The sequence below is a fragment of the Sorex araneus genome, chromosome X (genome assembly GCF_027595985.1).
Source record: "Sorex araneus isolate mSorAra2 chromosome X, mSorAra2.pri, whole genome shotgun sequence".
In the NCBI taxonomy this organism is placed as follows: Eukaryota; Metazoa; Chordata; class Mammalia; order Eulipotyphla; family Soricidae; genus Sorex; species Sorex araneus.
Genome location: NC_073313.1, coordinates 265,215,114 through 265,234,398, shown reverse-complemented (window position 1 = coordinate 265,234,398; position 19,285 = coordinate 265,215,114). Strand labels below are relative to the sequence as shown.

General features: G+C 44.6%; 1 protein-coding gene across 5 annotated transcripts in view; it reads right to left on the bottom strand.

The window, feature by feature from the left end:
- GIGYF2 (GRB10 interacting GYF protein 2) overlaps positions 1-19,285 on the bottom strand; it is a 142,643-nt gene that overhangs the window by 101,452 nt on the left and 21,906 nt on the right. For all 5 annotated transcript variants that reach the window (XM_055119839.1, XM_055119840.1, XM_055119843.1 and 2 more), the window contains one exon: positions 8,690-8,773. In XM_055119839.1, coding sequence (XP_054975814.1) covers positions 8,690-8,773 — 84 coding nt within the window. The remainder of the gene's footprint in view (positions 1-8,689; positions 8,774-19,285) is intronic.

Below are 19,285 nucleotides of genomic sequence, written 5' to 3'. Positions count from 1 at the left end.
CGATCAACCATGCCTCCCAGGCCTCTTCAGCATGTGTGAAGAGCACAGTCTGCAGGCAAACGGGCTGTGCTCATGCTTTCTTTCCAATCACTCCTGGGCTCTAGTGTCACTCGGTCCCAGGTACAGCAGCCCACACAGGCGTGACCTCTCCTCACTACACAGAGATGTTTTGTGAAACCACTTCCCAGTACAGTGGGCGGTTGCCTGCCTTCCATGTGGCTGACCTGAGTACGACCCCTGGCACCCCTGAGCCACCACGTGGAGTGACTACAGAGCCGACAGTAAGAAACAGTCCTGAGCACCGCTGAATGTGGTCCCCAAACCAAACTAGACACAAACTGAGGTCAAGTTGGGGGTCTTCCTTAAAACAAAGAAAATCAGGGGCTGGAACAATAGTACAGCGGATAAGACGCTTGCCCTGCATATCCGATCCCCAGTACCACATATGGTCCCCGGAGCACCACCAGAAAGACCCCTGAACAGCCAGCCGGGAGGGGAGGGGGAGGTGGAGAGAAGAGGGGGAGGATCTATATCCACTAGAAACAAAGGCTAGAAATTTTATAGACATTACCTCATTTCATCTCACTTAAGCCTAACAGCAACACCAACAGAACAAACAGGACAAATAAGAAGAGCGAAGCTGAGGGGTTAACTTCCCCAGTCACAGTAAGCAGAAAACATTCAGAACGAGGTGTTTACTCAGAGTGTCAAGATCTTTCCAACACTGACATCTCAAATTTTACTTGAAATACCCACAGCTTATGTTGTCAAGCATTATTAAGTACATTTTTACTAAAAAAAAAAAAAAATCAAATCTTTTTAGTTTTGAGCTAATATGCTCCCTAATCATTCCTACCACTAGAGGGCAAACCTAAGGCCGTTTCAAGTGAAACTCCTGTTGCTGTGTGGGCCAAGAGCTCGGACCTGACTTTCCTTCTGTTAGAAGTCTGAGTTCATCTGTCCCTCACGTGTTTCAGGCCCCATCAACACTCGGGTTCCCTTCCAAATACATCTCAGTTAGTAGATCCACCGTGAGCACCAACATTAGAGTACCTTCTCCAAGAACCGGAGAACAGGTGAGAGCACCACAGACTAAGCCAAGAAGGCACCCTGGATTTGGGAGATCGATCAGCTGTGCTCTACTCAGTGATTAACAAATCCTATTCCAAATCCCTCTTCCCCCACCACCGTTTGGAAAAGCAGACGTAGGGAAGATGTGGTGAAAAAAAAATTACCCAGTAATCATGGAAGGCCTCTAGCACCTTGTGTCACACAAACTCCATGTTCCAGAAAGTCAAGCCCTCCCTGTGTGGTTTCCCACTCGGTCTCTGCTGCATGGAACAGTTATGTCTGCGCTCTCCTCAAATGAGGCGGCACTCCAGCTGTGAAAAACGCATCCCCACAGCCTTACTTGCCCTCAGTTTCAAAGCCCTAAGTAACCTGACTTGCATCCACCCCACTGCTTTAGCAAGGTGCTGTCAATAAGCTCAACGCTAACTGTGCGACACGAAGAGCGGGCTGCTCACCACAGGATGGCAGTCCTGCGAGCAGGAGCAGCAGGAGCACAGCCTTCTAAACCCCAGGACACACCATCATCTACACTTGTTAACTGCGTCCAAAATCCCAGCTTGAACTTCATCAAAGCATGAAAGTGTGGGACTCAGGACCAGAGACGCAGTCGAGTGAGCAGAGCACTTGCCTTACACACAGCCAAGCTAGGTTCGATTCCCAGCACCAGATACAGTCGTCCGTGCCCTCCTCCCCGCACCCCGCCAGGAGTGATCCCTGAGCAGAACCAGGAGTAACCCCTGAGCACTACTGGGTGTGGTCAATTAAAAAGTGTGAAAGCCAAAAACCACTTCTGTGTTCACTCATGATTCTACTGTAGGACTGGGGATGGGGGGAACACACGGGACTTGATCCAATTTACATTCGTTTTTGTGTCACCCTCAGCAGTGCTCAGGCCTTAGTTCTGGCTCCGCATGCAGGGATCACTCCTGGCAGGGCTAAGGCCCATATGGGGTGCCAGGGATTGAATCCATGTTGGGTGCATGCAAGGCAAGTGTATTCTCTCCAGTCCCCCAATTTACATTTTTTAAATTTATTGGGCGCCACAGTCAGTGGTGCTCATGAGTGATTCCTAACAGTGCTCATGGAACCACATGTGGCACTGGGTATTCAAACAAGGGTCACAACGCCGCCTGTGAGGCAAGTGCCTCAGCTTCTCTACTACTTCTCCGGCCATCCAACTCACGCATCATGACGACTGGCTTCTGTGTAGAGAGCAATCAGGCGAAAAGCGAAGAACCCAGGCTGCTGCCGGTGCCATACTTAATGTCAGAAAGAAGGTGGCAATGAAGATGGAGAAAAATGAATTAAGGTAAGGGTCTATCTCACAGTGATTCAATTAAAAAGTTTTTTAAAAATAATGAAAAAAATTTTTTAAAAAAAGAATTAAGATAGTGTGGAGATAAAACTGACAGAGGAGGGCCCAAGGAAAGCTGAGAAAGCTGAAGCATGGAAGAGCCCCAGGTCTGGTCTAATGTACTACATGATCCCCTCACACCACCAAATGTGGCAAGAGACAGGGAGAAACTGACGTGCCACTGCTGAACAGATACACAGAATACAGAAAAATACCCGAGTAACTTATTTTATTTTTTGGCGGTTTTTGGGTCACACCAGGAATGCACAGGGGTCACTCCTGGCTCTGCACTCAGGAATTACTCCTGGCGATGCTCAGGGGACCATATGAAATGCTGGAAATTGAACCTGGGTCGGCCGCATGCAAGGTAAATACCCTACCCACTGTGCTATCACTCCAGCCCCTACCGGGGTAACTTTCATAGTTATACTTTGAATAAATGGGCAAGATGTGACACTAAGATCAATTTTTTTTAACTTTTTTTTTTTTTTTGCTTTTTGGGTCACACCCAGCAATGCACAGGGGTTACTCCTGGCTTTGCACTCAGGAATTACTCCTGGCGGTGCTTGGGGGACCGTATGGGATGCCGGAGATTGAACCCAGGTCGGCAGTGTGCAAGGCAAACACCCTACCCGCTGTGCTATCACTCCGGCCCCCAATTTTTTTAAACTTTTAAGGACAAGATTTGTGAGCCCAGTTTTCGGTATGTGTGAAAGATGAGATGTCCCAGGCAGCCAATCAGCAGTTGAATAGCCTGTTCCTGCATTAGGCTTTCTCCACAGCCCTGACATAGTGACACTATGATGTGGCGCCTTCTCTAAACAACCGAAAAATAATCATCCCCAGTCCCTTTATTCTTGTCTCAGAACCTAACCCAAGAGAGACAAATTTTTTTCTATATAAGAGAGTATCTTAATATTCTCTTCTAAATAACACCCTTGGGTAATATCTGACCTGTCATTCCATTTTTTGAAAACTGCGACTACTATCTTCCCATCTCCAGAATATCTCACCTTCTCCCCACATTTCCACAAAGATTATCACTGTATCACTGTCATCCCATTGCTCATCAATCTGCTCAAATGGGCACCAGTAACATCTCCATTGTGAGATTTGTTGTTATTGTTTTGGGCATAGCAGTGGGTAGGGCATTTGCCTTACACGCGGCCAACCTGGGTTCGATTCCCAGCATCCCATATGGTCCTCTGAGCACCGCCAGGAGTAATTCCTGAGTGCAGAGCCAGGAGTAACCCCTGTGCATCGCCGGGTGTGACCCAAAAAAAAAAATCACAGAGGCTTCCTTTCCAATTCACCATCTACGGTGGACCCATAATCAAGATGCAGATTTTTGTGAAAACCCTTACAGGGAAGATTATCTCTTGGATATGAGGCAAGGAAGGAATTCCTCCCGTGAAGACTGGTCTATGCTGGTAAACAACCTGAAGGTGGACATATTTTGTCTGACTACAATATCCCAAAGAAGTTCACTCTTCAGCTTGCTTTGAGACTTCGGGGTGGTGCGAAGAAGAGGAAGAAGCAGTCTTACACCACCTTCAAGAATAAGAAGCATCAGAACAGTAAGAAGCATAAGAAGCATTAGGTTAAACTGGCTCTCCTGAAACACTACAAGGTGGATGAAAATGGGAACTGCAGCCGCTTTCACAGGGATACAGATGACTGTGGTGCTGGAGTTTTTAGGACCAGCCACTTTGATAGACATTACTCTGGCAAATGTTGTCTGACTACTGATTCAACAACCCAGAAGACAAGTAATTACCTGTATGGGTGAATAAAGGGCATAAACTCTTAATATTGTTAAGCTTTGGACCATTGATTAAAGCATAAAAATAAATGATGTAGAAGGGAGGCAGAATAGTACAGCAGGTAGGGCAGCATGTGTCTTACACACAGCAGACCCAAATTCAATCCCTGGCATCCCATATGGTCCCCCAAGTCCACCAGGAGTGATCCCTGAGCACCACTGGGTGTAGGCCCTTTCCCTCCACCAAAAAATAACCGAGGGCTGGAGAAACAGTAGAAGGGTTAAGGAATTTGCCTTGCACACAGTTAATACTGGATTGACCCCGAGCAACACACATGGTCCCTCATGCACCACCAGAGGTGACTCCTGAGCACAGAGCCAGGAGTAAGGCCTGAGCACTGTCATTTGCGGCCCGTTTCCTCCAAGGTTTTCTGAAATAAGATGAATAAATGTTACTGAAACTATATTCTTAAAAACTGAATCTGACAGATTTAGAAATAAATTTTTTAAGGTAGTACTTAAGTTTTAATCATTTGATGATCATCATCTGGTGATCAAGCTATCCATATATATTCCACAGCCTTTAAAAACAAAAATTAAATAATTCCACTTCTATGAAATTAGGTCATTAGCCTAAAATACAAAATTGCTCAAGGATGTGTATACATATGCACAAAAGTAGAACATTAAAAACTACTTTCCAAGAATTCATTCATGAACAATATTTATTGAATACCTACTATGCGTAATGCACTGGAGATACAGTAATGAACAAACTGTACAAAAACAAGACAGCAAAGAACCTGCCCTCAATGGAGCGCACAGTCTAAAAAGGCTAACGGACGGGTACAAACAATAAACGTGAGTCAAATGTTCAGCAAGTTGTATTTTGACCATGAGAAGTAGGGAGGGTGCTATGAAGTGTTCTATACATGGTCAGAAGAGGTCTAAGGTGGTGATACTGAACAAAACCTGAAAGTGACTACTACTTTATATTCTAGAAACAACATTTCTAAAAAGAATATTCTAAACATGAAAGAGTAGCATATCTATCCTACTCTTATCGTTTGCTCTGGTGATTATGTAATGTACTGTCTTACTCTAAAGATAAAGATAGGAATGACCCAGTGATTCCATAGTACTATCCGGGGAAGTTCAATCTTAACAGTCGATTCCTACCACCACAATGTTCAACCTTCCCCTATTTTCACAGCTGTCCCAGGTAAGAGTGAGTCTCTTCATTTATTTATTGAGCACCGTTTCACATTTCTATTAAAAATTACCATCCAGGTCAGAGAAAGCTCAATGGGCTGACCCTTGGCACCCCGAAGCACCCAAGCCTTGAGAGGCCCTGGGCAGCATGAGGGCGGGGGGGGGGAAGGGGTGAAAGAGACAGAGAAAGAGGAGAGATGACCTTTGTAAATGAATAAAGCCCAATGTCATCACTAAATGTTTCTGTGTGATTCAGAGTTACAGTGACTCAATGTTATCACTCTAAACTTAGATTCCCAGTCTTCTGTACACAGCCTTCTCTCCAGACTCACAATGCCCTCCACACGTAGAAACACAAGGCTCGCCAGTCTCTAGTCACAGTGCAACTCTAGCTCAAGGTAACTGGGGTTCTGATAGATGGTACACAGAAGGCCAAGTGCCTACTGACTCTTACTCCCCAGTTTATCAGCGTTTCTGATGACTAAAGGGAGGCGCCTAATCTCTAATGCCTGCTGGAGAGCAGAGGTCACTGAAGAAAAGACACTCCTTAAACTTGGGACTGGAGACTGTCCTCTGTTAAAGCTCTGGATTCCAATTCTGGATAAAACTGGCTGAGCAACAAAATGCCATCCAAACAGGACGTCAGAGTACCAATGAAAAGGCTATTTTAGACACTGCTAACAGACTAAGTCTGACATGCTGAAATAACTGGGAGCCCGTGGCTCAGGGAAGAGACCAACAACCCTTTCTATGTCAAGAGCTAGCTAGTAGTCAATATTTTAAGCTTTTATGCCAGGTTTCCATTTTAACTATTCAATCCTACCAGTGCAGTGTAAAGTTGCCAAATAATATATTTAAAATGTTATGGCTGTATTCCAATTGAAGTTTACTTTTAAAAAACTTTGCTTATAGACCTATAGGCCCTAGTCTGTCAACCCGCATTGCCGGGCATCATGTTAAATGTATACTGACTCAAAAACATTAGCAGGAGTTTCGCTTTGTTTTGGCTGAGGGTTACCTCTCTTTACTATCTTGTAGTAGAGGGATACTGGAAAATAAGAAAGAAAAAAACCTCCTTAAATTAGCTGTTTATTTGAATCATGTTTTTTATAAAGAAACAGGAACCTATGTAAATAAAAGAGAAATGACTGCAAATTCTGGATAAAAGCAGAAAAGCTACATAAAAAACAGTTTTTATCAAATGGGCTACGTGAATTTTAATCTACCTGGAAACTAATATGATGAGTAAGATTTATCTCCATCAAAAGTATTTTATTACAATGAAAAGCTGAGAACTGCCTATATGCTTTATCTAGAAGACCAGTTTAATAAATGTTACATGCATACAATGCAACCATTTAAGAGAATAGTAAATATTTATTGATTTAAAAAGTACTTTTGCTGTGCAAATTTTTGAAACATGTTACAAAACTGAACGGACAGTAAGATAACATTTGTGGAAATAAATGTACATATACATAAGCAAGCAAACATGAAAAACACCTGGAAAAATGCACCAATGTATTCACAGTGGTCACCATAGATGATAAAATCATGATTATTGCATCTTCTTCTAGCTTACTTATAATTTCTGCTTATTTTAGAAACACTGATTAAATAAGAAAATTATTTTTTAAATATATATTAAATAAAACAGGTGCAGCATTACTTTTTTTTTTTTTGCTTTTTGGGTCACACCTGGCGATGCACAGGGGTTACTCCTGGCTCTGCACTCAGGAATTACTCCTGGCGGTGCTCAGGGGACCATATGGGATGCTGGGAATCGAACCCGGGTCGGCCGCGTGCAAGGCAAATGCCCTACCCGCTGTACTAATGCTCCAGCCCCAGGTGCAGCATTACTTACGTCAACATTTCCAAAATCACCCCCAAAATTTCGAAGTAACCCAATTCTTAAAACTTCAAATAGTGATTTCTCCTCAATTCAAATTGCCAAGAAAACTTATGAGATTACATATAAAATGATATGCATATAGTTCATAAGAGCACTGCAACAGAACTTCCATGGGGAAGTCTGTATCACTTATCAAACCACCACTGCCCAACAATCAAGACTGTTTACAATACTGTTTCAAAATGTCTACTTTACAGCTGCCTTTGGCTCAAGGTCTGAAAGGGGAAAACCAACTATCATCACGTCACTGATGAGAGGATCTTCAATCATCAACTTTGGGGGGAAAAGGAAGAAGAGAGGGGGAAAGTCACACTACAATGTGATGGATCTGAAATTCCATGAGAATTCCATACTCGGGGGTCCAAACACATCTGTAAGAGACTCAAAGGCCAATTAATCGTTATTGTGGTAAATGCTAACCCATTCTATACTAGCTATGATTAATAGCCAGTTGTTCCTGAGGACCACACACCAACCCCATCCAAAACGCAAATTCAACAAAATCTACCTCTAAATGAGTTTATAAATATCAACCTCAAAACAGATGACATATACACACAAAAATGTTACAGTTACATAAAACTATACATGAACCTCAACAAGATCTTAAACAAAAAGTAAATGATCTGCTAGGGTGGTAGGACTGGAAGGAATTTTAAACAGACCAAGAAAAACATTTTAATACATAATAAATATTTTAAATAGTATGCAATCATTAAATAAATATAATTTATTACTGGAATAGTGGCAGTGATTTCAACTAGGCACATAGAGCAGTCCCCAAAGCACGCACATTCATTCTTGTGGGGCTGGTGTGTGATGGCTTCAGACAGCCACTTATCCAGAGACTGTGGTGGGTACGGGCTGCCCTAAGAGACTGTCCTTGCTGGGGGACATTCATCGCTGCTCTCACGCGCCAGACACCCGTGCTGGTGCCTCTGGAAACGTCCTGGGCACAGTGGCCAAAGTTCCGCATTAGCCAAATCTCACTGCCCATCAGCACCAAGCTGCAGAACAAGGAGCAGGGGATGGAGGCTCTAGGCAAGGTCAAGTTCAAGTTCCCTGGTCCCCGGAAGAGCCGCGTCTCCCAGAAACGGGGCTCCACCAGGTGTAACGGCCAAGGATGAGTGTGAAGACATGGGGGCTGAAAAGCAACTCGTTCAGGATGGTTGTAGAATCTGACACATCCCGGATCAAATGGCAGGCCCTGCCCTCCTGCCAGCAACAGCGCTGCCCCCTGAGTCCCGCCCACAGGGAATTGGACTTCCTATTCAAAAACAATAATAAATACATATTTATAAACTCCAGATGCATATATGTACTCTACTACTGTACCAGACATTTCAGTATCAAACAATACGAGATTCTGGAAACTCACCATTCAGGTCCAAAGTTCAGCGTCTGCGTCTCCGCTGCCATTCTTTCCCGTATTTTTACAATAGACTTTTCTATGTGGAAAAACCTGTAAAGACAAATCCCTCCATATAGTTAGTCAAGATGAAATCCATAATTCTGGCCCAGAAAGTATAACTAAGAAATGTATTTTGCTTAAGCTCTTCAACCAGAGTGAGCAGAGTGACATTTGAGCCCCTGTTTGTAACGCTATAGAAGGCACAGTGAACCAAGTAATTTGCCCTGATATTCCAGTCTTTCACCTATTTATGTTTTTTTTTTTTTTTTTTTGCTTTTTGGGTCACACCCAGCAATGCACAGGGGTTACTCCTGGTTCTACACTCAGGAATTACCCCTGGCGGTGCTCAGGGGACCATATGGGATGCTGGGATTCGAACCTGGGTCAGCCTGGGTTGGCCGCGTGCAAGGCAAGCGCCCTACCCGCTGTGCTATTGCTCCAGCCCCTCACCTATTTATGTTTATCTTGAAAAAGAGATACGCCATAAGATGAAGCTGTAAGATCAGTGAAAAGCAGACCATGTACCGTACTAAACCAAATTAAAATCTTTATTTTTTATTTAATTTTTTAGTGGACGGGGCTGGAGTGATAGCACAGCAGGTAGGGCGTTTGCCTTGCACTCGGCCGACCCGGGTTCGATTCCCAGCATCCCATATGGTCCCCTGAGCACGGCCAAGGGTAATTCCTGAGTGCAGAGCCAGGAGTGACCCAAAAAGCAAAATAAAAAAAAAATTTTTTTAGTGGAACAAAATAGTTTTTACTGAAAAAAATTTAGTTGGATGTGATGAGAGAAAGAGGAAAATGAACAAGTAAGAACCCAGGCTTCTCCACACTGGGAATCACGGAAATACATGGTCAAGAGAGAACACAGCCTTCTTCATAGTAGGAAACGCGGAGGAGAGAAATACATGTTTGAGAGAGAACCCAGGCTTGTCCACAGTGGGAAACACAAGGAAAGAAATACACATTCAGGAAAGAACACAGGCATCTCCAGAGTGGAAAAAGCCAAAAATTTTTCGTCTTTAGCCTTGATTAATGAAGGGTGCTAAGCAGTGAATGGAAGGTACTAGGGTATACACTTTAACATTGCTTACGTTAACATTTAACATTGTATACATTTAACATTGCTTCTTTCCTATCACCATGAGTATGTGGGGGGGAGGGGGGTACGCTAGACCTGGTGGTGCTCAGGGATTACTCTTAGCTCTACACTGAGGATATTACTCCTTGTAGTGCTCAAGGGACCATATACTCAAGAACTGAACTGGGGTCAGTCACATGCCGGACAAGTGCCCTACCCACTGTACTATGTCTCAGGTCCCTTATGTAAGTTTCTTAATCTAAGAAGCCCATTCACCAATCTCACCATTTCTGCTACAGCTCACTCACTCACGCTCTCTCCCTCCCCCAGCACACTTTCTACTTAGAACTTTACACTCAAATGGGTCTTGAAAATTTAGGAGAGAGACCCTAAAATACATGTTATCCCCATTTTAACTGCTGGAATTAAAATAAATCTTGAACTGATGCCCTGTTGCCAACAGCGGTCAGCTCAACAGGAGCTGTGTCAGCTGTCAGTCTGCCGAGAGTCCAACTTTGGTCATCGGTGCTCATGTTGCCTGATTACAGCTGCTGCTTAAAATCTCTTCACAAAGAGTATCATCTGGGGCCAGAGCAATAGTACACCGGGTAGGGAGTGTGCATCCCAGATCATCCCCTGAGCACCGCCAGGAGTGACCCTGAGCACTGCCACATGTGACCCAAAAAACAAGAACAGAAACAAAAAGTACAATCTGATCCTAAATTAAACTAAATATACTGTGTCACAGGCAATCAAATAAAGCAATGAGATACTGGTGAAGTAACTCATCATTCCTGGAAGAATAAGTACAAGTGCTACACAGACCTGCAGGGGTAAAAGGAAGACAGGGCAGAGGAAACCTGCTCTGGTTTGCTGGTCTAGTCTGCACAGTAAGAGACCACATACAGCCGCTAGACTCTCTCTTCTCTCTTTACAATAGGGGTCATGCCTACTGGTGCACGAAGGCTGAAGATATTCCCACAAATATCTGGTGGGAATGTGGGTCTGACAGTTCACCGCTAGGCCTGATGGGGCTCAGGAATCCATCAGTCATGGGTGGTGGTGCTCAGGGATCATCAAGGATTAAGTGCAGAGTCTCACACATGCTAAGTATTTACTCTATGACAGGAGATCTCCCTGTTATTCACTCTAAAGTAGGTACCTTTGTTTTGGGGTATTGTTTGTTTCTTTTGGAAGGGGGAACTACACCCAGCAGGCTAAGGGCTTACTCCTGTATCTGTGCTCAGGAATCACTCCTGGCAGTGCTCAGGGGACCATATACAGTGCCAGGGATGGAGTCAGCTACATCCAAGGGAAGTGCCACCTTTACTATCTCACTGGCCCTGGATCCCAAAGCTGTTTTTGTTTGTTTGTTTTTGTTTTTGTTTTGCAGTGGCAGTGTGGGGAGGAAGTAAACAGCATAGATTGTTTTTAAGATGTTCACAAGAACCAAATCACTGACTGAGGGGGGATGAGGAATAGCCAGCAGTGCTCAGGGGCTAACGGGGCTCGATCTTTGGGAGTCCTTCCCAGCAACATGCAGGGACCATGCATGTAAAACATAAGTTCAGTGCACTGAATTTGAAACTGATAAGAAAATGAGGTCACATTCCTATGAGCAATGTGTCCTTGCAATGCCCTTAAAGACAAGATGATACACTGAGCGGTGAGGAGAAGAGAAGGGAAAAAGATTTTACAACTCAACTGAAAGAAGATTAACACGAAATAGACTGTGAAGGTACAGTAATGTGGAATATAAGGAATCTCTGGTCCTTCTCTCCCAGAAGGGAGCATAACATGACGCTCACCACAGCCAGGCTGTTTCACTCAGGGTGCCCCAGAGGGAGGCGGGTGAGAGCCCTCCCCGTGCCAAGGGACCCAGCCCCGGCAGCCGAAAACCTCCAGAACCCAACCGCTGTCAGGCTCAAGGTCGCTCTTCACAGGCTCGGGCCGAGCCTCACCCGCAAGTGAACCTATTCCTGGGCCTCTGATACCTCACAGCACTCATATTCCGAGGGTAGCACACACATTGGATGGGGTTTAAAGGAGAAGGCTACCAATTTTAGTGGGAAATATATTTTTGCACTTAAGGCTCAATCTTTAACAACATGTTAGTGATCTCTTATAGAAGGGCTTAATGGCCCCTGGGTGAAATACAACAACCTTCACATATTTTCCTCTAAAGAAACTTTTATGGAGCATTTTCAGTGGTTTATCCATAACAAACAGTATCAAATCAATTATTTCAATTCTGCTTTAGGGCGGGGTTGGGGTTCAGGAAGGAAACATCCAAAATATGGTGGTGGGAAGGTGAAATGGTGGTGGGACTGGTGTTCAAATATTAGATGCAATCAAATACTGTGAACTACTATATAAAAATAAAATTTAAAACATTTCTATTAGCTGGAAAAAAAAAGCAGCCTGGGAACAAGCAACACCTAAGAAACAACAACAAAGAAATCCTCATCCGTTCTCTCCAGTTTCCCACCTATAACCCTTCAGACAGGGCCAACTACCACAATGTACTAACACTGAAAGCACAGAAACAAATTAATTAATAGTGCCTGGAGCTGGGAACCTGTTTTCAACATGGTTCCCAACAGATTACTTCCTAATGGAAAATTCGGAACTATCTGAGACTCAATTATCACCTGAAGAAACGTCTATGACTCAGAATGCTGTTCTGTCCACATGGTCTCCCAGTGTGGCAGGAGCGACCAACGACAGCCTGGAGAAGCCCCAGAGCCTAGCTGGGTGGATCCCCCCTCAAAAACCATCAAAGAATTAAAGCAGGAAATCTACAAGTTATGAGTGCCTAAGAAATCCAGTGTAAGCACTTAAAGTAACGTAAATTCTATTTCTAAATTCCCTGCCCCAGATTACTCCTTTCAGATCAAATTAAATGAGTCCAGTTCTAATGAATTTACATGTACCAGAGAGATTGTCTTACATGATGCCTTTGAATTATAAATTAGTTGGAATGGAAACTGGGCTTTATTTCTTAATTGTTCTTTCTAAGGATGCTGTGAGGTATTGAAAAGAACTGAGCCATTTAAACCCCACCTTGGCTAAATATTTGCAATGCATGTCCCTATAGACTACAAACCATTAAGAAACTCTACATTTTCACAAATCAGGATTTTAATCAGATTTTTGGATGCTGTTCCCCTGCCATGTTATTCTGCCTCTCAACACTGCCCTTATTTCTTCCTTTTCCTCCATGATCAAGAACTATGCTGAATTTCTTCCCTATCTCATTGCCTTCCAGCTTAGCACCTCCCAAGTTTCTCTAGATAAAAGAGGACATATATGTGAAAATTTTTCCCACAAATTTCAAAAGAACTTCCCCTACTGTTCTACCCTACAGGCCCAATCCTGCTATAAATTATACTTTTGAGTATTTTCCTCCCATGACCTACATGCTTTCGTAGGTGCTGTTCTTCGAGAGTTATCCCTCTCATCAACTGATCAAGGTACCACTGTTTTCACAGTTCACGGGCTCAAAAGTTCAGTGCAACCTGAAACTCCTTTTTTCTCTATCCCTGACATCTAGTCACCTAGTCTCTAGTCAATTCCTTTAGACATTTTTTGCTGCGGTTTCCTTTCATAAGTCAGACCTTTGTTAATTCAAGTCTAATTTATTACACCCAAAACCGTAACTGTTTCCTGACCTCAGCCTCTGCTCACATCCAACAAGATCAATCTTCCTTAAGCATTACCCTACACCGCTTTAAATTGGTTCATTAGACCTCCTGTTTATGGTGTAAATTCTTATACCTGCTGCAATTTACTCAGAACTCACACTGTACTTACAAAGAGTTCAAAATGCTTTATGTGTATTCTTTTGAGATACTCTAGGTTCACTGAAAGAACTCGAGAAATCAAGCAGCTTACCCCAAGGTCATACCCACATAATGAAGACTCAAACGAAACTAATGCAAAATCTTTGAAAGTTACAAGAGGGAGGTAGAGGGAAGATGAAAAGAGCTAGGTGGATTCTTTCAGGGGGTTACCCATTTAACAAGGCTGAAAAAGATAAGTTTTAGTAAAGCCGTGAAGAAGTCAAAAGGAAAAAAGCAGTGGCTATGTAGCAGAAGAGCCCTGTACCAACCAGTGGAGCGAAGACAAACTGGGGCAGGGCCGGAGAGGTACCGAAAGGGGCTGGGGCAGATGCTTTGCAAGCAGGCGGCCCAGGTCTGAGCTCCAGAACAACATGGATCCCTCAAGCACCAAGCCAGTAGTGGTAGCCTCTGAGCATCACCAGGTGGCCCCATGACAGGGAAAAATGGAAGAACTTAGAGTAGAGAAGAATGCAGAATGAAATCTGCACTTTAGGAAGATCTGTCTGAATACCTGGAAGGGGATGATTCCATAGATATCATGGAAGCCTGCTCTCAAAACTTTGGAGAAAAGCATGATGATGATAAACGTTCACTGACCCAAAAATGTCAACAATTTATAAAGTGTTCAGACATAGAACACAGAGAAAAATATTACATCCAACACATTTGGGGGGGGGGTTGGTTGCTGTTTAGGACCTTCCAGCAGTGCCAGGGAACCACCCTGGGTATACCAGGGGTGCTGAGGGGCAGGGGGGGCCATGTGGTGCCAGGGAGCAAACCTAAGACATGCACAATAGCCTAACCTAGCTCTACATTCAACACACTTTAAAATATCTTCTTTCTCACTGGCTATCCTGCGATGTCATCTATACTTTCTAAATGATGGAATTCTGAGGAATTGTTTCTTAGCACATCTCTAATTTGTGTATACAACAAAAATAATATTGGCACAGTTTTGTTTTGTGGTTTTAGGAGGTCAACTCTAGCATTGGGGGGTTACTCTTGGCTCTCTGCTAAGAGAGCACTACTAGGAGTGCTCGCATATGCAGTACTGGAGCTCAAACCTGGATTAGCCACAGGCAAGACAAGATATTTATCCCCATACTATCTCTCTGGCATCTGATGATAAGAGTTTTTCAGCAACAAAGTCTCACATAAGGGGAGAGATGACACCCCAGGCCCTTATCTCTGAAGCCTTCTCCAGAGATGGGTACAGGTGAGTTGTGCTGTGGGAAGGCCCATGTCCCACCCACCCCTGACTTCCTCCAGCACACACAGGACCTAACTCTACAGCCCACTAGCTGGACTAATCTCAAAGACATGCCACATGCTGAATCATCCTAGTTCCACAGTTCTGGAGCATGGGGCCACATATGCATTTGCGTGACATCTCCAGATTCCACAGCACTGGCAGTCCAATATAAGCACAACAAATCAGATGGGAAAGTTGAATAGAAGCCCACCAAAGTCACTGAAAGGAAACAGTAAGGCAGAAGGCTCAAGTAGCATCTAACAATCAGTGAATCCTCAAGGACTTCAATAGTATCATTGAGAGAGAAATATTGTAACAAGCAATATAAATCATTTGTGCCTGCTAAGGGAGCAGGCTTTTGAGAGTAGAAGCTCGACTAGTGGAGGGAAGGTCACCTGGGTGGTGGGTTTGGGGCTGGAACACTGAATACCTAAAATAACTGTATTATGAACAACTTTTAAACCACAGTGTTTAAAGTTTCAAACGTTTTTAAAAATACATATCTATGAAAGCCAAAATAGAGAAATAATGAGAATGAGAGATGGCTTTTAGAGCTGCAGCACACGCTATGCACATAAGAGGACCATTTCTGACCCTGGCAGTCATGGTCCCCTGAGCGCCACGCAAAGCAACTCCCAGCACTGAGCTACAAATAGTCCCTGCACTGTTAGGTGCAGTCCCAAGACAAAAACACAAGAGAACTTTTTCTTTTTTCTTTTTCTTGAGAACTACATCTTCAAGTTTGCAGTGATGTCACTGGTGGCTTGAGGAGCGCAGTGAGTGTGTGGTGACAGAGCCAGAGTGCAGTGGGATGAAAGTAACTTCGGGAGGCAAAGAAAGGAAGACTGCGAATGCAGTTCAGCTCTGTAAGAGGCTCCTTTAAGAGGACGCAGAGAAATAAAGTAGACTGAGATCCCCGGGAGTGTCCAAGGCCCCTACAAAACTTGGCTTGCTACTTGGCCTGGCAATGCAGGCCTGCTGGTTCAATTTCGGTGACTGGTGCCAGAGGTCCACAAGGACCAGCCCTGCGATGCTCAGAAGCCAGCAGGCCTGCACTGGGAGTAGAACTTACAGGTAAGGCAAGTAAAGCACAGCACTCCTGTATGCCACTCCTCTATCCCTCAGGGAGGGAGGGAGGGAGGGAGGAGAGAAAGAGAGGAAGGGGGGAAGGAAGGGAGGAAGGAAGGAAGGAAGGAAGGAAGGAAGGAAGGAAGGAAGGAAGGAAGGAAGGAAGGAAGGAAGGAAGGAAGGAAGGAAGGAAGGAAGGAAGGGGATAATTAAGAAGGCAAAGAAATTGGGGGCTGGAGCAATAGCACAGCGGGTAGGGCATTTGCCTTGCACACAGCTGACCCGGGTTCGATTCCCAGCATCCCATATGGTCCCCTGAGCACCACCAGGAGTAATTCCTGAGTGCAGAGCCAGGAGTAACCCCTGTGCATCGCCAGGTGTGACCCAAAAAGAAAAAAAAAAAAAAAGAAGGCAAAGAAACAAATTGAGTATAGAATGATGGAAGTAAAGTCTTCAAGAAGGAAAAGCAGATGGGATATCAAAGGGGGGAAATGAGGGAAAGACTGCTTCTATTACTTTCATCCACTGTGACAAAAGGAAACTGATGCAAATGACTTAGGACACATCCGAGTTTTTCTTTGGTGGGGGAATGAGGGGTGGTGGGAGAAGTAGGAGGATTCACATTTGATGTCCTCAATTTTCTCATAAGGTGACAATAAAGTTTGAGGGAGATAAATAACTGGCAACTGGGATCAACTTGACATTTTAGAAAATAGTATACTTTACTTAGGAGCAGAAAATGTAAAAATATAACAGAAGAGTCTTCAGTTTCCCCTATTCTTTTTTTTTTTTTTGCTTTTTGGGTCACACCTGGCGATGCACAAGGGTTATTCCTGGCTTTTGCACTCAGGAATTACTCCTGGCGGTGCTCAGGGGACCATATGGGATGCTGGGAATCGAACCCGAGTAGGCCGCGTGCAAGGCAAATGCCCTACCCACTGTGCTATTGCTCCAGCTCGTTTTCCCTATTCTTAAATTATCACAGAACACTTGTCAAACTAAGAAAGCAACACTGGCACATTGCTACAGCATGTTTGTTTTTACTACCACATCTCTGTTCTATTCTAATATCCAATCCACACTGTAGTGAGTGGCAGTAGTTCTGGAGGCCAAACAAGCCAAATGATACGGATGCGCAGGGTTGTGGAACTCTTTCTCCAGCTTAGAAACCTGAGTACAGGGCAGAAGAACTATCAACAGGACTGAGTCAGGCTTACATGTCCGTCAACATAGGGAACGCAAGAAAAAGAGTAATTTAAAAACTACAGGTAGGGCTCAGAGTGATAGCATAGTGGGTAGGGCGCTTTCTGTGCACACGGCCAATCCAAGTTCAGTCATCCCATATGGTCCCCTGAACCCGCCAGGAGTTCTCCGAGTGCAGAGCCAGCAGTCAGGCCTGAGCACTGCTGGATGGGGCCCAAAAACAAAACAAAACAAACATAAAAACTACAGGTAATCAGAGAACAAAGGTGGGAGATGAAGCTAGGAATGTCAGAACGCAAGTAGGAAGAAAGTGAAAGTAGTCAAGTGTAGCTGGAGCTAAGACAAAGACCCCAACGACCGACAGGACTCTCAGTCACCTCACAATGACAATGATGACTGGAGGGCTGAAGCACATGCTCTGCCTGAGTGCGGTCTGAGTTCTACTCCCAGTTACCACCTGAGAGGAATCCCTGGGACAAAGTCAGGAGTAGCTCTAGAGCATTGGCAGGTATACTTTTGGGTAGAGGGTGGGTATTTTTGTTTTGGGGGCCACACCAAGCCATGCTCAGGGGGTCACTCTGCACTCAGGCATCACTCCTGACTGGCTCAGGGGACCATATTGGGGTGCTGAGGTTCAAATCCAGATAGGCTGTATGCAAGGCAAGCATCCTACCCGCTGTACTATCAGCCCCAGTACTAGCAAGTATGACAAAATAACAATATAATAATAATAATAATAATGGCAGAAAGGAGAAAATAATTCAAAAAGTGAGACCAGTGTCCAAATCTAATGATAATGAGTGGAAAAGAGACCTGAACATCAGAGAAAAAGATTTTGCACAAAGAGAAATAATGGCTAGAGTGGCATATATAATCAGTCACATAAATCAATACGTTTGTCTGACAGGATAGCAGTAATAACAGTAATAATAAGAGAAGCAAACCAGGCTCAACTGTCATCAAATAAAGGAGCACAACAGGCCTGTGGATGGAAGAGGATGAAAACATGCTTCTGCTTCCTGGCACACCTACCATTCTGCGGGGGAAAATGCACCAGTGACCTCAGAGGGCTAATGGTAAAACTGTCAGGGCCAGGAGCCAGGGAAAGAGTTCAACAAGTGAACACATGCTAAACACATGCAAAAGGCTCAGGTTTAGTTCCCAGCATCACATGGTCCCCTGAGCACCCCTGGGATCTACCTCCAAGCACTGAACTGCAAGAAGCCTATGAGCACTGCTGAGTGTGGCCCAGACTCCAAAAAACTGCTGTGGGGGCAGGGGGGACGGGAGGGCTGTGGAGCGATAGTACAGCAGGGAAGGCATCTGCCTTGGACACATCCAACCCAGGTTCGACTCCCTGGAACCCCATATGGTCCCCCAGCACCTCCAGGAGTAATTCCTGAGCATTGCTGGGTGTGACCCAGAAAGTAGGGGGGGGAAAAATGCCCTTTCAGGACAAGATGGGCTTCGGGAGAGAGAGTGGGCTCAAAGGGCTGAAGCAAAGGCATTCTCTGCATGCAGAAAGCCCAGGTTCGATCCCTGGCACTGCAGTCCCCCAAGCAACCCTGAAAACACAAGCACTGCTGAATGTGAGCCCCAAGAAAACAAAAAATCATGGACTTTAGTTATCTTAACATCCTATGAACAGCTAACACATGGAGAGGATAAACAAACAAAAAAAAGACATTACAGAAACCTCAGCAGAAAGGTCTCTGAAAAGAGTGGACCAGGAAGGAAGAACCTCAGAGCCATTAAACACGTACTACAAAAAAGATCAAGAACCAGACGGACTTGCACTCATTGTGGCAGGGGACAGTGAGAGCAGCAGCACTGTGGGGCAGCAGGGCTGAGGATTCTGGGAGAACTAATTCTCCTTCTCTGAAAGACAGAAAGCACTTGAAACTCTGAGGGAAAACTATAAAGTGGGCATAACAGCATGAAGGGCTTCTGAGGGATTACTTTCAAAACGGAACTGAGTGAATCCAGACCGGCCCATCAACCTCTGCCTCATGGCGAAGCAAGGGGACGGAGACTTGGGAAGACTCTTGTCGCCCTCCCCGGGCCTTTTCCGCCCTGTGGCTACTCCAGTCTAGCAATGGAACCTCAGAGGCCTAGCT